General features: G+C 38.4%; 1 protein-coding gene across 15 annotated transcripts in view; it reads left to right on the forward strand.

The window, feature by feature from the left end:
* Positions 1-27,163, forward strand: part of SPATA6L (spermatogenesis associated 6 like) — a 65,133-nt gene that overhangs the window by 24,227 nt on the left and 13,743 nt on the right. For 6 of the 15 annotated variants that reach the window (XR_002336112.1, XM_021064067.1, XM_021064045.1 and 3 more), the window contains exons 4-8: positions 5-46; positions 15,814-15,938; positions 18,923-19,000; positions 22,289-22,528; positions 24,098-24,200. Coding sequence is in view for 14 of the 15 variants with exons in the window: in XM_021064067.1 (XP_020919726.1) it covers positions 5-46; positions 15,814-15,938; positions 18,923-19,000; positions 22,289-22,528; positions 24,098-24,200 (588 nt within the window). In the remaining variant the exon portion in view is untranslated. The remainder of the gene's footprint in view (positions 1-4; positions 47-15,813; positions 15,939-18,922; positions 19,001-22,288; positions 22,529-24,097; positions 24,201-27,163) is intronic. The other 9 variants (XM_021064053.1, XM_021064022.1, XM_021064011.1 and 6 more) reach the window with 6 other exon arrangements.

Here is a 27,163-nt window from a genome sequence, read left to right on the forward strand (position 1 = left end):
TTAGGCTTTCTAACCAGGTTTGAGTTAATACAGCTAGTGCCTCCAGGTAATGTGCCAGTAAATGGATTTCTAAATTAGTTTAACTTAATTTTAAAAGGATTTCAGCATGACGAAATGGGGACTGGTATTTATTTTTATTTTAAAAAATTCAGTGAATTTTATTATATTTATAATTGTACAACCATCATCACAACCCAATTTTAGAACATTTCCATCCCAGACCTGCAGTCCACTTCATTGCCCCCGCAACCTGTCTCCTTGAGTAACCATAAGTTTTTCAGAGTCTGTGAGTCAGTTTCTGTTCTGCAAAGAAGTTCATTGTATCCTTATTTTAGATTCCAGATATAAATGATAGCATACGATGTTTGTCTTCCATTGTCTGACTTAACTGCACTTAGCATCATAATTTCTAGGTCCATCCCTGTTGCTGCAAATGCCATTATTTCATTGCCTTTTATGGCTGAGTAATATCCCATTGTGTATATGTACCACATCTTTATCTGCTCCTCTGTCAATGGACAATTAGGTTGCTTCCATGTCTTGGCTACTGTATGTACTGCTGAAATGAACAATGGGGTACATGTATCTTTTAGAGTCATGGTTTTCCCTGGATAGATGCCCAGGAGTGGGATTGCTGGATCAAATGTTAATTCTATTTTTAGTTTTTGAGGACTCTCCATACTGCTTTCCATAGTGGTTGCACCAATTTACATTCCCACCAACAGTGTAAGAGGTTTCCCTTTTGTCCACACCTTCTCTAGCATTTGTTGTTTGTAGACTTTTTGATGATGGTTATTCTGGCCGGTGTAAAGTGGTACCTCATAGTAGTTTTGATTTGCATTTCTCTAATAATTAGTGATACTGAACATCTTTTCATTTGTTTTTTTTGGCCATCTGTTTGTCTTCTTTGGAGAATTGTCTGCTTAGATCTTCTGCCCATTTTTTGATGGGGTTGTGTGGTTTTTTTGGTATTGAGCAGTAGGAGGTGTTTATAAATTTTGGAGATTAAGCCCTTGTTAGTCACTTCATTTGCAAACATTTTCTCCTATTCTTTGGGTTGTCTTTTTTTGTTTGTTTGTTTAGGGTTTCATTTGCTATGTAAAAACTTTTAAGCTTAATTAGGTGCCATTTGTTTATTTTTATTTTTACTGTCATTACTCTAGGAGGTGTATCTGAGAAGATATTGCTGTGGTTTATGTTGGAGAGTGTTTTGCCTATGTTTTCCTCTAAGATTTTTATAGTATCCAGTCTTTTATTTTAGGTCTTTAATTCATTTTGAGTTTATTTTTGTATGTGGTGTTAGGGAGTGTTCTAATTTCATTCTTTTACATGTAGCTGTCCAGTTTTCCCAGCACCATTTATTGAAGGGGCTGTCTTTTCTCCATTGTATGTTCTTGTCTCCTTTGTTGTAGATTAGTTGACTGTAGGTGCATGGGTTTAATTCTGGGCTTTCTATCCTGTTCCACTGATTTCTATTTCTGTTTTTGTTCCAGTCCCACACTGTTTTGTTGATTTTAGCTTCGTAGTATAGTCTGAGGCCAGGGAGCCTGATTCCTCCAGCTCCATTTATCTTTCTCAGGATGGCTTTGGCTATCCTGGATCTTTTGTGCTTCCAAATAAACTTTAAAATAGTTTGTTCTAGTTCTGTGAAAAAATGTCCTTGGTAATTTGATAGGGATTGCATTGAATCTGTAGATTGCCTTGGGCAGTATAGTCATTTTGACAATATTGATTCTTCCCATCCAAGAACATGGTGTATCTTTGCATCTGTTTCTGTCATCTTTGATTTCTTTCATCAGAGCCTTGTAGTTTTCAGGGTATAGGTCTTTTGTCTCCTTAGGTAGGTTTATTCCTAGGTATTTTATTCTTTTTGATGCAATGGTAAATGGGGTTGTTCCCCTAATTTCTCTTTCTGATTATTCATTGTTAGTATGTAGAAATGCAGTCGATTTCTGTGTATTAATTTTGTATCCTGCAACATTACCAAATTCATTGATGAGCTCTAACAGTTTTCTGGTAGCGTCTTTAGGATTTTCTAGGTATAGTATCATGTCATCTGCAAACAGTTTTACTTATTCCTTTCCAATTTGGATTCCTTTTATTTCTTTTTCTTCTCTGATTGCCATGGCTAGGAATTCCAAAACTATGTTGCACAGTAGTGGTGAGAGTGGGCATCTTTGTCTTGTTCCTGATCTTAGTGGGAATTCTTTAGGGTTTTTACCATTGAGAATGATGTTAGCTGTGGGTTTCTCATATACAGCCTTTTTTATGTTGATGTTGGTTCCCTCTATGCCTACTTTCTGAAGGTTTTTTTTTTTTTTAAATCAGAAATGAGTGTTGGATTTTATTAAAAGCTTTTCATGTGTCTATTGAGAGGATCATAAGGTTTTTATTCTTCAGGTTGTTAATGTGGTGTATCACACTGATTGATTTGCAGATATTGAAAAATTCTTGCATCCTTGGGATACATCCCACTTGATCATGTTCCAAGACTAAACCAAGATGAAATATAAAAGATGAATGGACCAATCACAAGTACTGAGATTGAAAGTGTGATTTAAAAACTTCCAACAAACAAAAGTCCAGGATCAGATGGCTTCATGGGTAAATTCTATCAAAAATTTAGATAATAGTTAACACCTCAACTATTCCAAAAAAAAAATCGCAGAGGAAGGAACACTCCCAAACTCATTCTATGAGGCCACTATCACCCTGATACTAAAATCAGACAAAGATACCATGAAAAAAGAAAATTATAGGCAAGTATCACTGATGAAATAGATGCAAAAATCCTCAACAAAATCTAGTAAACTGAATCCAACAATACATTAAAAGGATCGTAGTGGGATGTATCCCAAGGATGCAAGAATTTTTTTCTTATTTTTATATTTATCTATTGTAGATTTTTGTCTTGCAGTTACATGAAGCTTTGTTATAGAAGTCAATATATGTACAAAATTGTTTTTAGTTATTGGTCTCTTAATTGTAAATGCATCTCGAGTATCCTGCATTTGTACCCTCCTCTTCTCACAGTTTCTGATTTTGGTAGCATATTTGTGTGTAGATGATTTCCTATCTTTACTATAGGTATGCCTTTATGAGTGAGCCTTGTCATTTGTAATATTTTTTGTTTCTAGTTGTTGCCTTTTCTTTTTTATCTAGAGAAGTTCCTATGGTATTTGTTGTAAAGCTGGTTTAGTGTGCTGAATTCTCTTAGCTTTTTCTTGTCTGTAAAGGTTTTGATTTTGCCTTCAAATCTGAATGAGAGCCTTGATGGGTAGAGTAATCTTGGTTGGTGGTTTTTCTCTTTCATCACTTTAAGTATATCATGCCACTTCCTTCTGGCCTACAGAGTTTCCGCTGAAAAATCTGCCAATAATCTTATTGGGGTTCCCTTGTATGTTATTTGTTTCTTTTCCCTAGCTGCTTTCACTATTTTCTCTTTGTCTTTAATTTTGGTCAGTTTGATTAATATGTGTCTCAGGGTATTCCTCCTTGGGTTTAATTTATATGGTACTCATTGCACTCCCTCGATTTGAGTGAGTGGTTCCTTTCCCCTGTTAGGGAAGTTTTCAGCTGTTATCTCTTCAAATATTTTTCTGTCCCTTTCTCTCTCTTTTCTCCTTCTGGCACCCCTGTAATACGGATGTTGGTGCATTTAACATTGTCCCAGAGTTCTCTGAGACTCTCTTCATTTGTTTTCAATCTTTTTTCTCTTTTCTGTTCCACATCCATGATTTCTACTAATCTGTTCTCCACCTCACTTATTCGTTCTTCTGCATCCTGTATTCTGCTGTTAACTGCTTCTAGTGAATTTTTTATTTGTTATTGTATTTTGTATCTCTTCTTGTTTAAGTTTTATATCTTGTATCTCTTTGCTCAGTGTTTCCAGTAAATTATCCATCTTTGCCTCCGGTTTATTTCCAATGTCTTGCATCATCTTCAGCATCAAGAGTCTATAACGTCTTTTTCCTGTAGTCTCAGAATCTCTTGATCACTTAGCTGATTTTCTGGGGTTTTTCCTTTCTCCCTTATCTAAGTTATAGTTCTCTGTCTTTTCATTTTTATAGGTTTTTGGTCTGGTGACCTTTTGATAGATAATAGAGTTGTAGCCTCTCTTACTTCTGGCGTCTACCCCCTTGTGGCTGAAGTTGGTACGGGGGCTTGCTGTAGGCTTCCTGATGGGAGGGACTGATGCCTGCCCACTGGTAGGTGGAGCTGATTCCTATCCCTCTGTTGGGTGGGGCTTTGTCTCTGGGTGAGATTAGAGGTGGCTATGTGCCTGAGGCCTCTTTAGGCAGCCTGTTAGGCAGGGCTGTGATCCCACCTGGATTGTTGTTTGGCCTAGGGCTTCTCAGTGCTGATGGGTGGTGTCAGATTTTCCCAAAATGGCCTCCTTCAGAGAAAGGCATGCTGATGAATATTCCCAAGAGCTTTGCTTCCAATGTCCTTTCCCCTACAACAAGGCACAGTCACCCCTGTTTTCCAGGAGGTCCTCCAAGAACTGTAGTCAGGTTTGACCCAGATTCCTATGGAGACTTTGCTTTGCCCTGGGACTCAGTGCATGTGAAAGTCTGTGCGTGCCTTTTAGAATGGCATCTCCATTTACCCCAGTCCCGTGGAGCTCTTGCACATAAGCCCCACTGGCCTTCAGTGCCAGATGCTCTGGAGGCTCTTTCTCCCAGTGCCAGATCCCCACGCATCGGGGTTTGATGTGGGTCTCAGGACTCTCACTCCTGTAGGTTGAGTCTCTGTGAAACAGTTACTTCCAGTCTGTGGGGCTTCCCACCCGGGAGGTATGGGGTTGCTTATATTGTATAATAGCCCCTCCTACCTCTTGATGTGGCCTCCTCTTTGTCTTCTGGAGTAGGGTATCTTTTTGAAAGTTTCCAGTCCATTTGGTTGAAGATTGTTGAGCATTTGGTTGTGAATTTTGTTGTTTTTAGGAGAGAAGTTGAGCTCTAGTCCTTCTATTCCGCCATCTTAATCCCATCTCTCTCTCCTTGGGTTTATTTTATATGGTACTCATTGTGCTTCCTGGATTTGAGTGAGTGATTCCTTCCCCATGTTAGGGAATTTTTTCAGCTATTATCTCTTCAAATATTTTCTCTGGCCTTTCTCTCTCTCGTTGCCTTGTGGCACCTCTATAATATGGATGTTGGTGCATTTAACATTGTCCCAGAGTTCTCTGAGGTTGTCTTCATTTCTTTTCAATCTTTTTTCTCTTTTCTGTTCTGCATCAGTGATTTTCACTAGTCTGTCTTCCATCTGGCTTATTCATGCTTCTGCCTCCTGTGTTCTGCTGCTGTTTCCTTTTAGTGAATTTTTTATTTGTTATTGTATTTTGCATCTCAGCTCTTTTACTCTTTAAATTCTCTATTTCTTTGTTCATTTTTTCTTATCAATCTTTGCCTCCAGCTTATTTCCAAGATCTTGAATCATCTTTACTATTATTAGTTTAAAGTTTTTTTCATGGAGGTTGGTAAACTCCAGATCACTTTTCTGTTTGTTTGTTTTTTTCTTGTTCCTTTTCTGAGTCATAATTCTCTGCCTTTTCATTTTGTATAGATTTTTAGTGTGGTCTCCTTTTTGCAGACAATAGGGTTGAAGCCTCTCTTGCTTCTGATGTCTGCCCCCTTGTGGCTAAAGTTGGTAGTGGGGCTTGTTGCAGGTTTCCTGATGGGAGGGACTAGTGCCTGCCCCCTGGTAGGTAGAGCTGACTCTTATCTCTCTGGTGGGTGGGGCTTTGTCTCTGATTATTGTTAGGGGCAACTGTGTGCCTGGGGGGTCTTTAGGCAGCCTGTTTGCTGCTGGGTGCTGCTGGTTTTTTGTTTGGCCTGGGGCTTCTTAGCTTTGATGGGTGGGGTCAGATTTTTCCAAAATGGCCACGTCTAGAGGGGTTCACACTGATGATTATTCCTAAGACCTTTGCCTCCAGTGTCCTTTCTCCACAACAAGCTCGAGCCCCCCCCCCCCATTTTCTCCAAGAATCACATGCAGCTCTGACCCAGATTCCTATGGAGTCTCTGCTTTTCCCTGAGACCCAGTGTACACAAAAGCCTGTGTGCACCTTTCAAGAGTGGGGTCTCCATTTACCCCAGTTCCATGGAGCTCCTGCACACAAGCCGTGCTGGTCCACAATGCCAAATGGTCTCGGGGATCCTCTTCCCAATGCCAGATCCCCAGGCATGGGAACCTAATGTGGGGCTTGGAACTCTCACTCCTGTGGGTGAGTCTCTTTGATATAGTTATTTTTCAGTCTGTGGGCTTCCCACAAGTGTGGGGCTACTTATATCATGTAATTGCCCCTCCTACCATCTTGATGTGGCCTTCTCTTTATCTTTTAGAGTATGATATCTTTTTTGATAGTTTCTAGTTTATTTGTTGAAGGTTGTTTAGCAGTTGGTTGTAATTTTGTTGTTTTCATGAGAAAAGGTGAGCTCCAGTACTTCTACTCTGCTATCTTAATCCTGTCTCAGGACTGGTATTTAAAAGCTGTGCTTTATATAACATGTGCTGCCTCCTTACCACTAGTCTCTTGAATTTTGTCCACTTTCAGAAGAGTAACTTTATGGGTTTGGAAAATGAGTGAGCATAACTTAAACATGTTCTTTGCCTTTTTTATTGTTTCAATAACTTTAATAATCATTAAATAATTTTTTTAGTCCTAGCTTAGTTTCTTTCAAATGTTTGCTTTTGGCTATGTTGTAATTTGTGGAGTGTATGAGTGTGTGTGTGTGTTTTTTTTTGGGGGGGGGCGGGCGGTAAAACCCAAAGCTATCTTCTCTGTTAGATGCTAGAGCAGGGTTGGCAAAATACCATGCCAAATCCAGCCTGCAGTCTATTTTTGTATGGTCCATGAGCTAAGCATGGTTTCTACCTATTACAAAATTGAGATTCAATTAATATACTATAAAATTTACCATTTTCTTTCTTTCTTTCTTCTTTTTTTCTTTAGGGCCGTACCTGTGGCATATGGAAGTTCCCAGGCTAGGGTTCAAATTGGAGCTGCAGCTGCCAGCCTATGCCACAGCCACAGCAACAATGCCAGATCTGAGCCATTTTGTGACCTACGCCACAGCTCATAGCAACATCAGATTCTTAACCTATCGAGCATGGCCAGGGATCAAACCTGAATCCTCATGGATACTAGTCATGTTTGTTACCAGTGAGTCACAACAGGAACTCCCTAAAATTTACCATTTTTAAGTGTACAATTCACTTGCTCTTAGTATGCTCACAAGATTGTGCAACCATCACCAATATCTAACTTAAGAATTTTTATTATCCCTAAAAGAAACGCTGTACTCATTAGCAGTCACTCCCCTTTCCCTCCCACTCACAATCCCTGGCCACTGCTAATCTATTTTGTGTCTCAGATTTGCTCATTCTGGACATTTATGTAAATGGAATCAGACAATTTGTAGCCTTTTGTGTCTGGTTTCTTTCACTTTGCATAATGTTTTCAAAGTTTACCCTTGTTGTAGCATATGTCAGTACTTTATTCCTTTTTATGGCTGAATAATGTTCTTTTAAAATTATAGTTGATTTACAATGTTTCTTCAATTAACTGTTATATTTGGAATGGATAAGCAGTGGGGTCCAACTGTACAGCACAGGGAACTATGTCCAGTCTCTTGGGTTGGAACATGAATAATGTTCTTTTATATGAATATGCAACATTTCATTCATCCATTCATCAGTTGATGGGCATTAGAGTTGTTTTCACTTTTTGGATATTATGAGTAACACTTCTGTGAACATGTATGTATAAGATGTGTGAGTATGTGTTTTTAGTCTTCTTGATATAGAGCTAGGTGTATACCTAGGCATGTAATTGCTGGGTCACATGGTAACTCTGTGTTTAACTTTTTAAGGAACTGCCAAACTGTCTTCAGTTTATATATCTATATATGTTCCTGGGCCAAGGATTGAACCTGTGCCACAGATGTAACCAGAGCCACGGTAGTGACAATGCTGGATCCCTAACCCACTGAACCACCAGGGAACTCTTGTTTTTTACATTTTTAAATGGTTGGAAAAATTTTTATAAAGAATATTTACTGATACATGAAAATTATATGAAATTCAAATTTCATCATCTGTGATATTTTATCCACACTCATCAACTGAAGTATTGTTTATGGATGCTTTGGTATTCTAATGAGAGTTGAGTATTTACCCTCTGACTCTGCAGAAAAAAACTTGTGACCTCAGTGTTAGAAGCTTGGGATTTTAGGAGAAAACTCTTCTGTGATACCTTGTGTTGTGTCCTGAGTGGCCAGAGACCTGAGCTAATGAGAGAAAGTAGGAATTGTTACCAGGCGACAGCAAGTCTCAGAGCCTCTCACTGTGGTTGATTATCTGGTGATTTTAGAGTTTTTGTGTGTATTTGTGTATGTGTGTGAGAAAGAGTGAGGGAGAGAATATGTAAAACTTGGAAACATTTCTAATACTCTTCTGATCTTTGCTACCATACAATTTACCTTTTCTTCTCCCAGCTTCACAGTTTTTATTTGGAAACTTTATTTATATTTTGGTGAACATGTTTCTTGATATTTCTCTGTGGTTAGAACAACACATGGATGTGGAATTTTTACATAAATAATGTCACATTTTCTTTTGTTACTAGATTCTCTGATTATATTGTAATTTTTAAATCTCAAAACTTTTTTTTATTTGCTTTTTAGGGCCACACTTACGGCATATGGAAGTTCCCAGGTTAGGGTTGAATTGGATCTGCAGCTGCCTGCCTATGCCGCAGCCACAGCAACACAGGATCTGCAGTCTGCACCACAGCTCATGGCAATGCCAGATCCTTAACCCACTAAGCAGGGCTTGAACCCACATCCTCATGGATACTAGTTGGGTTCATAACCCATTGAGCCACAGTGGGAACTCCCTCAAAGCATTTTTTAATATCATGAAGAATTTTATGAATTTTCTTACATGTTTATGGTCTATAAAAAGTAAGTATAATATTTTGGGTTTTGCTTTTTCACTCTACATTGTTACCTGTAGTTTACTTGCTTGTCATTTTCAGTAGATATGCATTTTTTCCATAGTGTTACTATCTTTAAATTGACGTTGTTGAGCGTTTAGGATTTCTTTGTCTTTCAGACATTTATAAAAATTATTTTTTCTCTCAATGTGTTTGTAAAGAATAGAATTTCTGAACTGAACCATATCTTTTTTTAAAATTAATTAATTAATTAATTTAAATTTTTTTATTTTCCCACTGTACAGCAAGGGGATCAGGTTATCCTTACATGTATACATTACAATTACATTTTTTTCCCCCACCCTTTGTTCTGTTGCAACATGAGTATCTAGACATAGTTCTCAATGCTATTCAGCAGGATCTCCTTGTATATCTATTCTAAGTTGTGTCTGATAAGTCCAAGCTCCGGATCCCTCCCACTCGCTCCCCCTCCCATCTGGCAGCCACAAGTCTCTTCTCCAAGTCCATGATTTTCTTTTCTGAGGAGATGTTCATTTGTGCTGGATATTAGATTCCAGTTATAAGTGATATCATGTGGTATTCATCTTTGTCTTTCTGGCTCATTTCACTCAGTATGAGATTCTCTAGTTCCAACCATGTTGCTGCAAATGGCATTATGTCATTCTTTTTTATGGCTGAGTAGTATTCCATTGTGTATATATACCACATCTTCCTAATCCAGTCATCTGTCGATGGACATTTGGGTTGTTTCCATGTCCTGCCTATTGTGAATAGTGCTGCAATGAACATGCGGGTGCATGTGTCTCTTTTAAGTAGAGTTTTGTCTGGATAGATGCCCAAGAGTGGGATTGTGGGGTCATATGGAGGTTCTATGTATAGATTTCTAAGGTATCTCCAAACTTGAACCATATCTTATAAGCTGGTGGTAAACTGATTCCCAGCAAGTTTCCATTATTTCTACTGAATTAAAAACTGTGTAGTGTACCTGTTCCTTGCATCCTAGCTAATGCTGGCTATTACCCTTAGGATTTCTTGTGTTTACAAAGCATGTAATAATTTCTTTAAAATATATTCTACCATATTTTCTGGTCCCTTCATTTTAGTTATGACTTGTGACGACCTTAACATTTTAAATTTACTTCCTAAAAATTTCCATTTTCCCATAATATAATTTGTTGTTTTTCTTTCCTTTTCTTCTGTGTACCATGACTGCCAGTGTCCTTTGGTTATTTGTGGATGAATGTCTTAATGTTGGCATCGAATTTTGGTATAAATTCCTGATATAATTTTTACTAAAGTTTTAAATCAGTTGTGCTTAATACTCATATGTATTTCCCCTGTTTTGTTGCATTATTTTGCCGTTTTGCTCTGTGAAGTTTTCTTTGTCTCAAGAAAGCATGGAGGAAGCTGAGCCTGGCAGATGATTCAACTCAAACATAGGTGGCTGTGAAAGCTTTTATGAGGATCATGGCCCTGCCCACTGTGGCTGCTCCTGGAACAGGTCAAAGAACAGGGCTCCAATGTAGTGGGGTGGACCCAGGAGTTCTTTCTTCTGCCTCTTGGTTCACTGGAAGAAGCAGCTCATAAAAACAGACAAGAACCTCACTCTTGGTAGATCTAGGGATGGCTCTTGTATGTGTCAGTGTTTTCTTAGGCAGAACAGAGGGAATATCAGAGATGCCTCCTACCTGCTTTTTGGAAGTTCTCACAGAATGTTTTTTAGTCTAAAAGTGACAGGCTAAAATTAGGGCATTGAGTTTTTTTCCATAAGCTTTTTGTTTTGTTTTATTTTTTTAATTTGACCCAATTTTATGTTCAAACATATATCACTGTTAACTGCAAGTTATATTTTAGTGTGCTTAATAAAGTAGACGCAGGATTATTTTGCTTTTATTTATTTTTTCATAAGTTAAAAAAGTACCCAGTGCCTAAATATTCTCTCTGTAAAAATTTTAACTAACAAAATTACATAAAATAAAAAGTCAAAAGCCACATTCATCAACAACTTCTAATAATAATAATTACTGTTAACAATTTGTTATGTATGTTTTTTAGGTCTTTTGTAATGCATCTAATATATATATAATGCATTTTAGTATATTCAACCAATCCTGAAATATGTAGATATATACACACAAACACACACTCACATATGTTTATATATATATTAAATATATCTAATATTTAGTGTATGTATATTTAGTGTGTGTGTGTATATATATATATTGAATGTATATTTCCTATAATTAAACATCTTTTGATATATTTTAGACTGCCATAGGTTTTTTCATTTGACCAGAAATCCATCTGTGAGAAGGTTGCAAGAATAGTTAAAAACTATGATTGGTGCAGTGGATTAAGAGTCTAACTGTAGCTACTTGGGAGGCAGAGGAGGCACAGGTTCAGTACCTTGCCTAGTGCAGTGGATTAAAGGATCCGGCATTGCCACAGCTGGAGTGTGTCTACAGTCCTTCAATTTCAGATTGTGATTTTAGTGTCAGTTGAATCGCTCAGTAGAATTAATATCGTTCAGTTTCAGATGCATTACAGATTGATCCATTAATTGACCTAACATGTGTTTTTTGGAGGTACACTTAGAAAATACCCTACACTGTGCCACTTCCTGGCATTATGCCAATGGCACCAGGCACAGAGAGGGAACAGTGAGCCCTCTTGATCAGCTGATTCTCAATAGTAGGTAAAAGTGATTTGCTTAAAGTCTCAAGTGAACTGTGCTGAGGAGTCACATGGGCCACATTTAGGCTGTCATTGGCTGAACTGTTATCTTTTCATTTTATTGTAGTTATTAATTTATGGTTTGATACATTTTCATGATGCTTTTAAAATATATATTATAGTTAAAAGACATATTATGACCATTAAGTTTGTGATAAAGTACCTCAGATTTGCACACAGCTTTACTGCTAGAGAATGAAGAGATCAGTGATTTGGCTTAGAAGCAATAAAAACTCCTCTGGGTTTTCAGTTTACAAAGAAGGGGGAGTTTTCATTATGGCTCAGTGGTAACGAGCCCAACTAGTTTCCATGAGGATGTGGGTTCGATCAATGGCTGTGCTCAGTGGATTAAGGATCTGGTGTTGCCATGAGCTGTGGTGTAGGTTGCAGATGTGGCTTGGATCCCGCGTTGTTGTGGCTGTGGTGTAGTTTTAAAGCTGCAGATCTGATTTGACCCCTAGCCTGGGGACTTCCATATGCCACAGGTGTGGCCCTTAAAAAAAAAAAAAAAAACAAAAAATCAAAGAAGGGAAAAAGCAAATAGACACAGGGGGGCAGCATAATCCTGTTTGACAGTCAGCTTGGTGCTTTCCTTTACTGCCCTCTTAAATAAAAACTTCCAATTTGAGGTAAGTCATGTATATTCAGTCCAGCTATAAAATGCTCTTTTACTAGGCCCCTGTTCCCTGAATCAGAGCTTGATTTTTATACTTCCTAGTGATGTTTACTAGGCATCATCAAGGAAAGGACTCTTGCCTCAGATGGTCTGGTTTTGAATTTCTACTTTGCTGTGTGGCATCATGACAAGTGTCTTCAACTCTCAGAGCCTCAGTTTCCTTAACTGTAAAGAAGGAATCAAATGAGACCCCATATTGAGAAACAAGCTGTCAGTTCCTAATATGCTCTATAAATGTTAGATATTTCTTGATCCAATGTTGTTATTCAAATTATTATTTCTCTTGAAATCTCATTTGTTTCATTTTTGGGGGGAGAAGCTTTTCACTGATGGCACTGATGATGCCGTTTTCTGTGCCGTTAGCTATTAAGATTACTGAGGTCTTTCAGCCATTTCATTGGACCTGTTGACTTGCTCAGCCTGTGGATATGTTGGATATGTTTATGTATTATTTATAACCTAGGCTCTTGCTGGAACATCCCTGGTACTGATAACTGCCCTGAGCTCACTCCTTTTTAAGGACAGCCCTCCCAGAAATTTAATAATGAATGGAACAGAGTCATTGCTTTCATGGAACATTCATGGAAGCAGGTTGTAAATAAATACCTGAACAAAAATATCAGTTAGTGATAGTTCTGGGGTTGAAAGTCAAATAGGGTGATGTGATAGGGAGTGGCACACTCTTTTAGGTTGAGTCACCACCTTTCTGATGGACATTTAAACCAAAGTCTGTCATTCAGTAGGAGACAGCCAGCCACCAAAGATCCAGGGAAGGGACATCACAGGGAGAACAGTAAGAAAATCTCTAAGGTAGATGTGACCTTGGTATGTTTGAGGGACAGCAGAAAGGGCAGAAGAATGGCATAGAGTGATCAAGGAGGAAAGTGGTGATAAAGTAGGGGAATGATTAGAGGCCTGATTATAGAGAGTCTTTAAGGCTAGAATAACATGCTCAGATTTTATTCTAATATGATGGCAAGCCTACTGGAAAGTTTTAAGCAGGCGAAAGCCACAGTCTGTTCTATTTATAACATCAGAGTGTGTGGAGAATGGATTTGAGTGCAGGAAGAAAAGAAGCAGGGAGACCAGCTCGGAGGTCATAGCAGTCCAGAAGAGAGGAGGTGGGGACATGGACCACCGTGGTGGCTTTAATAAGAGAGAGAAGGAAACAGAAGTTAGATTTATTTTGGAGATATAATCAGTAGGACTGCTAATAGATTGATGTAATGAGCGAAAGGGTGGAATCAAGGATAAATCCTAGATTTTTGGCTTGAGTAGCTAGTACTGGTTCTTCTGATGGGAAGGTAAGGGAGAGCTTATTTGTGGGGGGAAAAAGTCAAGAGTTCTATTTTGGACCTGATATGTGGCAGATACTATAAGACACTTAAAGTGAAACTTGAAAGGTAAATAGGATCCTAACAGGATGGGAAGGAAGAAAAGATGTTTTGTAAGAAGTAGTGTAAACTGAGGAGGTACCTAGCAGAGGAAGAAAAACACATCACCAGCCCACTCTGTCTGGAGCATGTCTGAGAAGGAAAGAGTAGAAAGAAATATTATAATGAAAAATGCAGAATACATTCTTTTTACACTTCGATCCCTATTAGAACCCACACATTTGTATTAAATGGAGTAAGTAGGAAGAATTTAGTTCATCATATTATTTGATGTAAGGTCAATTATTTTCTACAGTTGATGCACCAAAATATACCTCATCAGATTTTTTTCTCTTAAATAAAATAGGAGTCGCCAACCAGTAAAGATGTCTCTCTGACTACAGTTACCTTTTTGATGGTGCCATTTGTGTGGCATCTGCTTTTTCGGCAAGGAGGCCTGAGATGGCATCTTCTCCATCCTTCAGCTCAGTGATTCCTTTTTTTTTGGTTGTTGTTATTTAGGGCCATACCCGCAGCATATGGAGGTTCCCAGGCTAGGGATCCAATTGGAGTTGTAGCCGCTGGCCTACACCACAGCCACAGCAACACGGGATTCGAGCTGCATCTGCGACCTACTCCACAGCTCACGTCAATGCCAGATCCTTAACCCACTGAGCGAGGCCAGGGATTGAACCCAAGTCCTCATGGATGCTAGTCGGGTTCATTAACTGCTGAGCCACAACAGGAGCTCCAGCTCAGTGATTCTTAATCCTGTTACATCCAAGATGATCTTTTGGTAATGAGTATTTTGTAGTCTCCCTTCTACCATACCAAAATAATATTCATAGTTAATATAGCCAACTTATACAGATCACTGAAGAAAACCTATATAGTATTCCAGCCATAATATAAAGGAGAAATACAAAGGAAAGCAATTAAAAATAAAGTGACACGTATATTAATATGTAAATATTGAGCAAAATATAGTATTTGGATGTGATTTTTCAAATGCCAAAAGGGTCTTGGTAAAGGTAAAGCAAAGTACAGATGTTGCTTAGTTTACATGGTACCTGCACTCTTGAAAATTCAGTGTATTTTTGGATCATGTCAAAAAAAATGTTTTGTGTTATATATGTAACAGGTTCCAGGTTTAGACAATTATAAAATGGCTTCTCACCTGAAAGAATGTGTGGGAGGATGTTAGAAACTCTTGTAGGAGTGTCTGAGGCATTGCACGACACCCTAAATTCTAGCTTCTGCCCGTGAAATTTCCCCACAAATTTCCAAAACATGTCTGGGGTTGCTTCCGTTACTGCTGACAACCACAGCTCTGGCTGTTCTCTGGGCCAGTGGAACACTGACATTCCTGCATTGCAGAACACACTGAACCCTAGTCTACCTGTGAGGTTTGGGTGAACAGGGCACTGTCTGCCTTGTTCCTGTTCTATCCCCAGGACCTGGCCCATGGTATGTCCTTAGAAAACATTTGCTGAAGAGAAGAATGGATGAATGGATGGAAATGTTCTTTCTTTCTTTTTTTCTTTTTTGTCTTTTTAGGGCCACTCCTGTGGCATATGGAAGTTCCCAGTCCTTAGGGACTGGGGTCCATTTGGAGCTGTAGCTGCTGACCTACACCAGACCCACAGCAACACAGGATCCAAGCTGCGTCTGCATCCTACACCACAGCTCACAGCAATGCCAGATCCTTAACCCACTGAGCGAGGCCAGGAGATCAAACCTGCGTCCTCATGGATTCTAGTCGGACTCATTACCGCTGAGACACAATGGGAACTCCTGGAAATTTTCTTTTTTGTTCTATTTTTTAGAGCAACTCTTTAGTCTTTTTCTCTGTCATGACTTGGTAAGGCTTGTAAAAATTATCCAGAAGAAAAAAAGTAGTGGAAGTCATTGCCTCTTGAACAACAAGTTCTTTGATCAAAATGTCTATTTTTGTCTAAATGCCATCTCTACCCTCACCTGTCTTAGCTTTTATTTTGTTAAATTTGGGGATGTACAATAAGATTTTCAGAATATAAATCTACTTATTCCTTTTCTCCACTTTCTAGAATGGGAAGAGTTGGCCTACTATGAAGAAAACACACGGGACTTTCTTTTCCCTGAGCCCAGGCTGACACCTTCACACCCTGGGATGTGTAGAGAGGTACTCATGAAAACAGTTGCAGGTTTTCCAGTAAGTGATCCATGCCCAGCCAGGGTTCTGCTTAGAGAGAAATTCCTGGGGCCTGAACATTTTATTCCTGATAGCTCCTTCTCGTTGGCAGATCATTTCATCTTGGTTAGTGTTCTTGTTGTTCTGTTTAGCAGCCCTGATTAGATACCCACTCAAAATACTAGATGATCCTGAGTCCCACTATGGATCTGAGAATTGGAAGTATCATCTGATCAGGCTAAGTCACTGCCATATTCACACTGTCTCATAGTTACAAAAAGTTTGAATTTTTCACCCCCTTTAAAAACTTTTTTTTTTTTGCTTAATTAGGGCTGAACCATAAAAATGCAAAAAAAAAAGGAAAGTTCCCAGGCTAGGGACTGAATCAGAGCTACAGCTGCCAGCCTATACCACAGCCACTGAGCAAGGCCAGGGATCGAACCTGCATCCTTATGGATACTAGTTGGGTTCATAACTTGCTGAGTCACAACGAGAACTCCATCACAGTGAATTGTGCTAGTCAGAGATTTATTTAACATAAGCTGATTTTAGGAGTTGGAGGTCGTATAGATGAACCAGAATGTATTACAGACTATGCTTTATATCTCTCTCAGCTTCAGTTTTGTTTAAAAAAAAATTGTATTTTTAAAATGACCATTCAGTAAAATTTTCTTTTTTGCAATTTTAACACCTGTATATATTTGTGAAGCTACCATCATGATCAGGGTACAGGATAGTTTCATCACTCCCCAAATCTCCTTTATGTTATTCCTAACCTATGCTTCATCATTACAGTTTTGTTTCCTCTTGAGAATGTAATATAAATGGAATCATACAGTCTGTAACCATTTGAGACTGGCTTATGTCACCTAAAACAGTGCTTTAATTTAATTTAGTTAATTAATTTATTTAGGGCTGCACCCACAGCATATGGAGGTTCCCAGGCTAGGGGTCAAATCAGAGCTGTAGCTGCTGGCCTCCACCATAGCCACAGCAATGTGAGATCTGAGTGACATCTGCAACCTACACCACAGCTCACAGCAATGCCAGATTTTTAACCCACTCAGTGAGGCCAGGGATCAAACCTGCGTCCTCATGATGATAGTCAGATTCGTCTCCACTGAGCCACAACATGAACTCCATAGTGCTTTTATATATTTATTTATTTTTGTCTGCAGCTGTGGTATGTAAAATTCCCAGGCCAGGGATGGAACCCACACTGCAGCAGCAACCCAAGTTGCTGCAGTGAAAACTCTGGATTCTTAATCTGCTGCACCACAAGGGAACTCCCTAAAATAGCTCTTTTAAGATTCATCTATGTTGTTGTGTGTATTAATAACTTGTTCCTTGTTATTACTGAGTAGATCATTTTATAGATATGCCACAGTTTATTCACCTATGAAGAACATTAGGGTTATTTCAAGTTTTGTCTAGTTCTCAATTTTATCAAGTGGGATGATAATAATAATTGTTTCTTCCTTATAGGATTATGAGAATTAAGTAGGATAGGGTATATGTAGGTGTATGTGTCTGTCTGAGTATGTATATATACATATATAATGTATGTGTGTGTATATATATATATATATATATAAAATAATGTTTTAGACAGTATGGTATTGAGCAAAAAAAGGAGCATCAACCACTGAAACAAAATGAAGAGTTTGGAAATGAGCATAAATATTTTGTATAAGGTTTAAAGCACATTTTTAAAGCAGATAGGTAGAGAAGGAGAACTTCCCATCCCTCCCCCTAGGTAATCTCATTCAGTTCCATGGTCCAGTATTTTAAATAGAGTAGCTAACTACGTGGACACAATTTGGAATACCTGGGTTCAATTCCCAGCTCTGCCATTACTAGCTGAACAAATTGCTTCAATTCTCTGTGCCTTAGCTTACTCATCTACAAGGTGGAGATTCTTTTAGGACCAATGTCATGGGGTTGTTGTGAGGATTAGAGTAGTTAATACATGCAAAGCACTTTGGTCAGGCTCTTGTACTTATTTTAACACATAGTATTAGGTGTGTTTAGCTATCCTTATTATGTATACATTTATTTTTCAGCTTTGTTGATGTATAATTGACATAACTGTATATATTTAGGTATACAATTTTGTTTTTATATTACATCTACATTGTGAAATAATTGCCTTATCAAGCTAATTAACATATACATCATTTAACGTTGTTAACTTTCTTCTCTTTTTTTGTAATGAAAACACTTAACATCTACCCTCTTAGAAGATTTCAAATACACAGTATATTATTAACTTATTGTCACATTGCTGTACACTTTCTTTCTTTCTTTCTTTCTTTCTTTCTTTCTTTCTTTCTTTCTTTCTTTCTTTCTTTCTTTCTTTCTTTCAAGGGCTGCACCAGCAGCATATGGAAATTCCCGGGCTGGGGGCAAATTGGAGCCACAGCCACTGGCTTATGCCACAGCCACATCAATGCCAAATCTAAGCCACATCTGTGATATACACCACAGATGTGGCAATGCCAAATCCTTAACCCACTGAGCAAGGCCAGGGATCGAACCTGCATCCTCTTGGATACTAGTCAGATTCATTTCCGCTGAGCTACATAGGAATTCCTACATTCATTTCTAAAACTTATTCATCTTGCCTTACTGAAACTTTGTATCCTTTGTCTAATATTCCCCTTTTTCCCATATCCTCCAGCCCCTGGAAACCTGGAAACCTATTTGCTGTTTCTATGAGTTTGACTATTTCAGATTCTGCATATAAGTGAGACATGCGATATGTGTCTGGCTGATTTCATTTAGTATAGTATGTTGTCAAAAATGGCAAGACTTCCTTCTTTTAAAGGTTGAACAGTATTCCATTGTGTATATATTCATTATGTATGTATTTTAGATAATGTATTGTAGATTATGCCAGCTACACAAAAAAGCAATTCAGCTCTTACACGATTTCAAGTTAGGATGAGAGGAGCAAAGATCTTCTTTCCAATAATTTTGTTTCTCTTATGCTGTTTTATTTTTAGGGCATTGCTCCTAAAATAGAGTTTTCTACGAGGACAGCCATCAGAGAACGAGTGTTTCTGCATAGAAACAGATTTCTTGTAAGTATGATCAAGAAGTCAGTGATAGAAATGTCAAGAATTTTCTCCACAAATTTAAGGAATTTCAGCGCAAACTCAGTTTATCAAGTTTAGATGGAATGGACAAATAGAAACCTGAAGACTTATTGCTAGGTTTGAATTTCCGTATTCAAACTATTTGTTCAGGCTGTCACATTAGAGTGAGTGTGTTTGGCATGTGTTCACCATGGCATAGTTGGTGGAACAGAGTGATCCATAAGCTTGACCTGTAGGCTAGGCTAGTTAGCATTTGTTGTTTTCGAATGACTTCTATTTTTGATTTTATATATCCTTCTTGTGCTGAGGCTGAAGCTCAGAGTTGTATTTGTGCGCCACCTGTGGTAATCATGAGGGTCTTGAGGCATCCATCGGCACTGCCTTCATTTTACTTTCTTGTTCAGCTTTAATTTTCCCTTCACCCTGATTTCTTTATTTCACCTTGTTTTCCATAATTTTGCAACTATGTAAAAATCTCTTTCTAAAATGATATTGAGAATTAATGAATGTAATTTGTATGGCTTCTTCCCAAATCTCACCCAGGGTCCTAGAAAATACCTTGAAAATGTGGGCTTTGGGTGAAGGGATACTGAATGAGAAGGATCACTAATCTGTGCAAATCCATCAATTCCTCAGGCATCATAACTCAGAGATGGAAACCAGTGATTAATTTTCAGTAGCTGCTTTTCAGTTTCTCTATATCTACCCACTGTTTTCACCAATCTGTTTGATATGTTTGCACAGTGATTTTTCAGTTTATTATTTCCTTTCTTCCATCATTTTAATCTTGTTTTAATCTGTTAATATAGGCCTTTCTTTATTAACTTTTTAAAATAATAGTTTTTATTATTTTCTTATTACAAAATATCTCATTTATTTTAGACAATTAGAAAATATAGATAAGCAAAAAAGACAAATAAAAATTACCTGTCATTCTTACTACCTAGAGATGAGCATGACTAATTTTTTGAATATATTCCTTTTGTACACACAAACACACACTGTTTGAATTTTGAAAGACTAGGATCATACTATACTACATGTTATTTCATATTATTTTTCACTTCATATATCATAAACATGTTCTGGTGTCCTTAAGGATTCTTAAGCGAGGCAATTTTTCAAAGCTTAATAGTAAACCATTGTACAGAAGTACTATAATTTTTGGCCAGTCTTTGATGGATACTTAGCTGATAATGTCAGTCAGGGTCCATTCAGGACCCTTATTTAGCCTTCTTAACAGAAAGTTAAAAAAAGAAGGCTAAACGGGTTGGAGATCTGAAAAGAAAAGGGGAACATTGAAGAGATGGAGATAGTAACTGCAGAGAGTAGCTTTCACTTCTGGGGTTGGGGGAACAAGGGGAAGAGGTTCAGTCATCACAAACATAGAAGCTCGAGGAAGAGACTCCATAGAAAGGGTACCCAGACTTGTGGAAAGGGGCATCTTTTTTGGATGCTTCCTCATGAAGTCAAAGGTGACCCTGATGAGCTGGGACTCAGACCTCCAAGGAGGAACACTGCTCACTGCTGGTGTCTCAGGAGCTTGGAGGAGAGGCTCCTGTGGGGCAATTCAAAATTTCTGAGCAGGGGGCTCTGGCCAGCTGGTGCTATGAAGCTAGCTCTGGATTATGGTGGGAAAAACTATAAACTGCAGCCATTTGCTATGTCACGGTTAAGAAAGGTTACTGGCCTGATGCTGACAGGATTAGAATACAAAACTGAAAGTCCCCTGTCCCTTCTTCGTCTAGTTTTGCAGTTTTCCTTTACAAGAGCCTAATAGAGCAGCTGGGAAAGCAGAAGGGAGGTTTGCCTAGTGCTGGCTCCAGCATCATAAAGCTGAGTATAGGAGTAAAATAAAAGTCAGGCAAAGAGTGTATTTGCTCTTCAGGCTTGATAAGCCTTACTTTGTTTATCATTCACATTTTTCATAGATTACCCACTTATTCTTTCAACAAATATGTATTGGCTATTCACCAGATCCCAGGTACCATGCTAAGCACAGGATGGAGCAAAGCTTTTCAACAAGAATAAAGCTTTATTTCCATTTCTTAAAGGAAAATATTACATTAAAAAATTTAAAAAAGTGTTTGAGAATATGAGTGACAAAGGATATGCAGGCAAATTAAAAAATATGTACATATGTGTTTTTCAGGTTGGCCAGATTTTATTCTAAATTAGGTTTGAGCAATAGAAACAGTTTTCTGCTAGAAAAAGCAATGCATTTTAGCTTTTGACTTCATGTTTTTTAAAACTAAAAGTGGGAGAATCCAAATTATGTGAATATATATTTTGGAATCTGGAAATATTAGCAAAGGAGCTGACAGAAAAAATTTATTTTTTAGCCATAAGCATTCCTCTTTTTTGTTTTTAGAAATAAGAAAAACTATCAGACAGAAATAGTTCTAGGTACATGGACTGTATATTTTACATGTGCAGCATAAAATATTCAATAAAGTAGGTGCCTGGAAACAAACAAACAACAAACAAACAAACAAAAAGCTGGGTATAGAGATGTGGTTTTGGAACTGAGAAGAACTTGCTTATTCACCAGTATGATTGGTTTATAATTTTTTAGCTGTTCTAAGAATTTCTGTAGCTATGCCTATAGCCATAATTATTTCCTTATAATAAATTCCTTGACATGAAATTGCTGGACCCAAATATATACCAAAGTCTCTCTCTCTCTCTCTCACTGCATTTCTATATCTGTCAGTCATCTATCTATGATGGCATGGGGGTAGGGGGTTGTATCTTCCCACCTTTCTCCTAATACAAATAAATCTCACTGTTAATAGTTGAATTAATTAGAGAAATGCCTTTCCTTAAGCTCATGTTTTGTAAATCTGAGATGTTCAAATTTTCTTCCTTCCTTCCTTCCTTCCTTCCTTTCTTTCTTTCTTTTTTTTTACTTTTTTCTTCCTTCCTTCCTTCCTTCTCTCTCTCTCTCTCTCTCTCTCTCTCTTTCTTTCTTTCTTTACTTTTTAGGGTCGCACCCGTGGCATATAGAGGTTCCCAGCTATAGCTGCCAGCCTATGCCACAGTCACAGCAACACCAGATCCCAGCTGTCTTCGACCTACACCACAGCTCAAGCAATGCCGGATCGCTTACCCACTGAGCAAGGCCAGGGATCGAACCTACATCCTCATGGATACTAGTTGGATTCGTTTCTACTGTGCCACTGCGAGAACTCCATGATATGTTTAATTTTCTACCTTAAAATTCAGTTAAACACAGTTATATTCTGATTGAGTATTCTTTTTTTTGGGCTTCAGGAAGAAAGATATAAGTCACAAAGGCCTTTATCAACATCATCTGGACCAAAATTCCCTTTAAGTAGTGTAAAGATGAAGCTCAGGGAGAGTAATCTCGACAGACTGCCCCAAGGCTTGCAATCCCGGCCATCCTCTCCATATTCCACCAGGCGTTTCTTTCAGGACCAGCCAGCTCATCTGAACCTTGGGAATAATTTCAAAATACCCAGAGAAAGCAGACCTCCATTCGTAGTAAGACACGTGAGCCTAAAATTATTTTCAGGGTCCTTTGGAATGGTGAGGGTGTGAATGAGGGTGGAGTAAAGGAAGGTTGGACCGTAAAAACAAATGGGTAAGTAAAGAAATAGAAGAAGTTCACACTGAATCACAACTATGATTAAATCATGTTCTGCTGTGCAGAAACTTTTAAGTTTAATTAGGTCCCATTCATTTATTTTTGTTTTTATTGTCACTACTCTAGGAGGTGGATCTGAAAAGATATTGCTGTGGTTTATGTCAGATAGTGTTTGGCCTATAGAGTTTTATAGTGTCCGGTCTTATATTTAGGTCTTTAATCCATTTTGAGTTCATTTTTGTGTATGGTGTTAGGAAGTGTTCTAATTTCATTCTTTTACATCTGAGGCTTTGGGATGGAAATGCTATAAAATTTGGTTGTGATGATTGTTGTACAACTATAAATGTAATAAAATTCATTGAGTAATTAAAAATAAATAAATATATAAAAAGAAAATCCAGGATACCTGTTTTCTTCATGGTGACCTGGGTAAAAATATCTGGCAAAATCGAAACCAGACTTATAAACATGGCTTCATAAAGATATTGTTGAACTGAGTTTATTGAGTCTTATTTATTCCATTTGATATAAGTTTTTATGAAATATAACTTCAGTGTATGCCATATGGGCTAAATAAACTTAAAATCTTAGAAGTTTTCTTAGAGTATTAAAACTTGCTTGATGTTTTTATTTAACAGATTCTTATCTTGCTATGTACCAAGCTTTTTTCCTATGTACCAAGCTTTATACGTATTAAATCTTTTATTTAGTCAGATTTCCTGATGAGATCTGAGAGTTAGGTAGAAGCATTCAAATGTGGAAGACCTGATGTCATCAAGACCGTAAATTCTAATCAATTTATTTCTTGAAGTAGAATGAAGAGTAATAGTGTAACAGCCTTTCTTGAAACAGCAACAACAACAACACAACAACCAGAAGTATAAACATGGTTAAAAAACAAATCTAGCAACTCTGTGTCATAGATATTCTGGAATAGTCCTTATTTCATGTATATTGATCTGTTCGAAGATCATGTTATCCAGTGCAGGAAAATATGGTCACCTCAAGTAGTAATAGTCACCAGTATTTTTTTTCAAGGATATAGACACTGACTGGAAGGGCATGTGGAAGGTGGAGATGTCACCTTGTGATAATCTCTTGTCTTCAGGTAGACCCCCAACTAGGCCAGCATTGCTCACACTGTTTAGGGAATATGAAAGTGTGTCCTGTTTTAAAAGAAAGTGAAATAAACTTCACTTGTTCTTTTCTGGGCCTGGGCCTTATCAGTGGTTAGAATATGATCTGTGTCCTGTGTTAGCCCATATCTTCATATTCCAGCCTCAGTGATGGTAGGGACAGACAGGTTTCCCTACTGGGTACAACGTTTCATAAACTTGGAGACTCTGATTTAATTTGTTCCCAACCTTCTCTTTTCTCACCTGCAATGACTTGGCTGAGGGGGAGAAAGGCAGTATAGGTAACAAGGAAAGGTTAATACAAGGCACAGTGAGCTCATCTCATTTCTTTCCTTTCAGGTGGATAGTGCAAAGCCCTTTGGTGAGAACAGTTCAGAGCATCATTCCCAGAAATCTAGAAGAAAATGTAACTTTTCAAACTTTCCATTTCCAGTGAGAAGAGGTACTCGAGTTTCTTGTTACTTCTGGGCAGTTTCTTTATGGGAACAAGTGCACCCTATGTCTAAGTCTTCCTTCATTCTGAGGAATCATATGTTTCTTTGGAAATGGAGGGCTTAATTCTCAGGTCCCCACCCTCTGTGGAGTTTCCAGGGAGGGAGTTTACAGGAGCAGAGTCAGCTGAGAAAGCTGTCTGTTTCAGAGTTCCCCTCCTGTTGAAGGAGACTGCTCTGTGTAGTGGGGTCACCAAGTGTGCTCTGGTTGTGGTTGTTCCCTGGCTGGAAAAGCAGGGGGCATCTTGTCCTGCTGGGGTTTGCTTTCGAAGGCACCACTGATAGCTAACGAAGGAGCCTCCCCACTCATCTGGCTAGGAAAGAACAGGGATTGGTGGCGATTGGGAGATGAGACATTTGCTTTACAAGATTCCATGATCAGTGAGGAGGGGAGCCAGTTTTCTCTGAAGCAGTGAGGTTAAGGCAGGGGATCTCAAACGTTTAGGTTTCAGGACTCATTTGCTTTCTTCAGTATTATTGAAGACCTCAGAGAGCTTTTGTGTATGTGGGTGGTATCTATCAATTTGTAGCATTAGAAATTGAAACTGAGAAATTTGTAAAATACAAGAATACACAAATACACATTCCATTAGCCATCAGAGTGGTGAAATCATGAAATGTCTGTAACTTTTGGAAAACTCTATTGTATGTTCATGAGATAATTGTAGTGAAGAAGACAGCTCATGTCTTACTATTATTAGGAGAACAGTTTTGACCTTGTCAAACTCCTGAAAGGACTTGGGGCTCCCTTGGGAGGTCCCTGGATTACACATTGAGAGTCACTGGGTTAAGCAACCACTTGGAGACCTTTACTTTATGATTGAAATATGTGAACCATGTCAATACTGAAGGTCATGGCAGTGAATTTCAACCATTCCTGAACTTAATAAAGATTCTGAGGTTGGAAAGGGTTGGTGGTGGCACATTCTCTGGACTTTTAGTGTCAAGATGGGACCTGTACCAATCCTGTCAACAGGGTTTTCTATCTTAGGCTTAAAGGTTTATACTTTTAAGGGGCTGCACAGTCTTCTGTGGTAACTCAAGCCAGTGTTCTTAGATCACTGTGACTGTTTTACAAGAGCAAACTAAGGACAGAAAGACAGGGTTTGAAATAGAAAGTGCTTCATCACCTCTGACATTTAATTTAAGTCCTTTGGATTGAAAATCACCCAGGTGTCCTATAAAAGCAGCACTGTCTTCCCCATTACTGTGAAATCAGGCAACAGTAAATGTCCTTTCCTGGGGAGGACCATTGGGTTTAATGCTAGCTCAATTACAGTGGGACTTATATATTACATTGGTCTTGGCCTTTGTCTCTTAATCCTCTCAGGTGGAGAACTAAGGTTCCAGAGAGGTTATAGGATGTGTACAGGTCACACACCAAGTTATTTGGCCTACCTACATTTAGTGAAGACATTCAGATCTCTGGGCTCAGATCCTTGGAGTCCCTGTAGCTTCCAAGCCAGACCTTTCCCTAAGTCATGTGTCAGGTCATTCTTCCAGACCTAAGAAATGCTTCTCAAACTTGAATGTGCATTTGAACCACCTTGTTAACCTGCAGCTTCCAATTCCATAGGGCTGGGGTGGGGCCTGGGATTCGGCTTTTCTAACAAGTTCCAGGTGATACCGATGTTGCTGGTTCATGGACTATACTTTGAGAAGCAGAGGAACAGGGGCAAGCCCCCCCCCCCCCCGAAAAGGAGTGTTCAAAATTAGTTGCAAGAGGCTTCCTAGGCAACTGGGCAGGTCTGTGGCTATAGCTGAAAAGGCCCTTAGCATTGCTGATTCCCGCTCAGCTGGGAGTTGAGAAGATGAGGGCTTCTGGGACAGGATGGCCCCACACCTAGTACCTGCCCAGAGGATGTGACGATTTTTATTTGTTCCTTCGCTTTGCCAGTGGCATAGGGGAATCCTCAGTTCCTTGTCACCACCTAAGCCCCAGTCATGCTGGGGAAGCCACGGTGACCTTAGCCTGGCCTTGCAAATATTCATTTCAAAAGTAGTTTTTTTAACCTGGAAAAATCCTATTTAGTTTTGGTTTTGTCTGTGTATACTTGTTACTTCACTTCTGGTAATTCTTACCATTCTCTGGCATTAGGTCTCCTTACTTATTATGATTATTTAGGGTAATCATAATAATTTCACTTTGCTGTGTTGTTTTTCCAAGTTGCTATGTATTCATTTTTGTGTCTACCTTGGATAAGTATACTTAAGAGTTTCTGCCTAAATAGGATTTTATGTAAAGCAAATATGGAATGGCCGAAGCAGCAGAGTGTATGAATTTTATTTTTTATTTTTATTTTATTTTATTTTATTTTAATTTAATTTAATTTTATTTTATTTTTGCTTGTTAGGGCCACACCCACAGCATATGGAGGTTCCCAGGCTAAGGGTCCAATCACAGCCACAGCAACATCAGATTCGAGCTGCATCTGTAGCCTACACTGCAGCTCATGGCAATGCCAGATCCTTAACCTGAGCAAGTCCAGGGATTGAACCGCAACCTCATGGTTCCTGGTTAGATTTGTTTCTGCTTCGCCACGACAGGAACTCCTGAATTTTATATTGAGCCACATGGCTTTCTTTTAGGCTCTGGGCACCTGGGCCGATAGGAATTTTTCAAGCAGCTCAGGGACTGCTGAACTTATTGCTTCACTTTAGACTCTCTTTTACCCTTCCTATATCCATAGGTGCTGTCATTAATATAACCTCATAATTGACCTCAAGAGGACAGAAAAACTCATAGATAGAATTGCTGTGTCTTCAGAGAGACTTAAAAGTCATGGTGTAAATTCCAAGGGACCGTTTAAGTTCTTTAATAATTCATTCATTGTATAATATTTTGTACTGCTGTGGAATAACTGTAATAGCAGATTTCGGGATAACAGAATATGAGTCATTGAAATACCTCTTC

This window comes from Sus scrofa, chromosome 1 (assembly GCF_000003025.6).
Source record: "Sus scrofa isolate TJ Tabasco breed Duroc chromosome 1, Sscrofa11.1, whole genome shotgun sequence".
NCBI lineage: Eukaryota > Metazoa > Chordata > Mammalia > Artiodactyla > Suidae > Sus > Sus scrofa.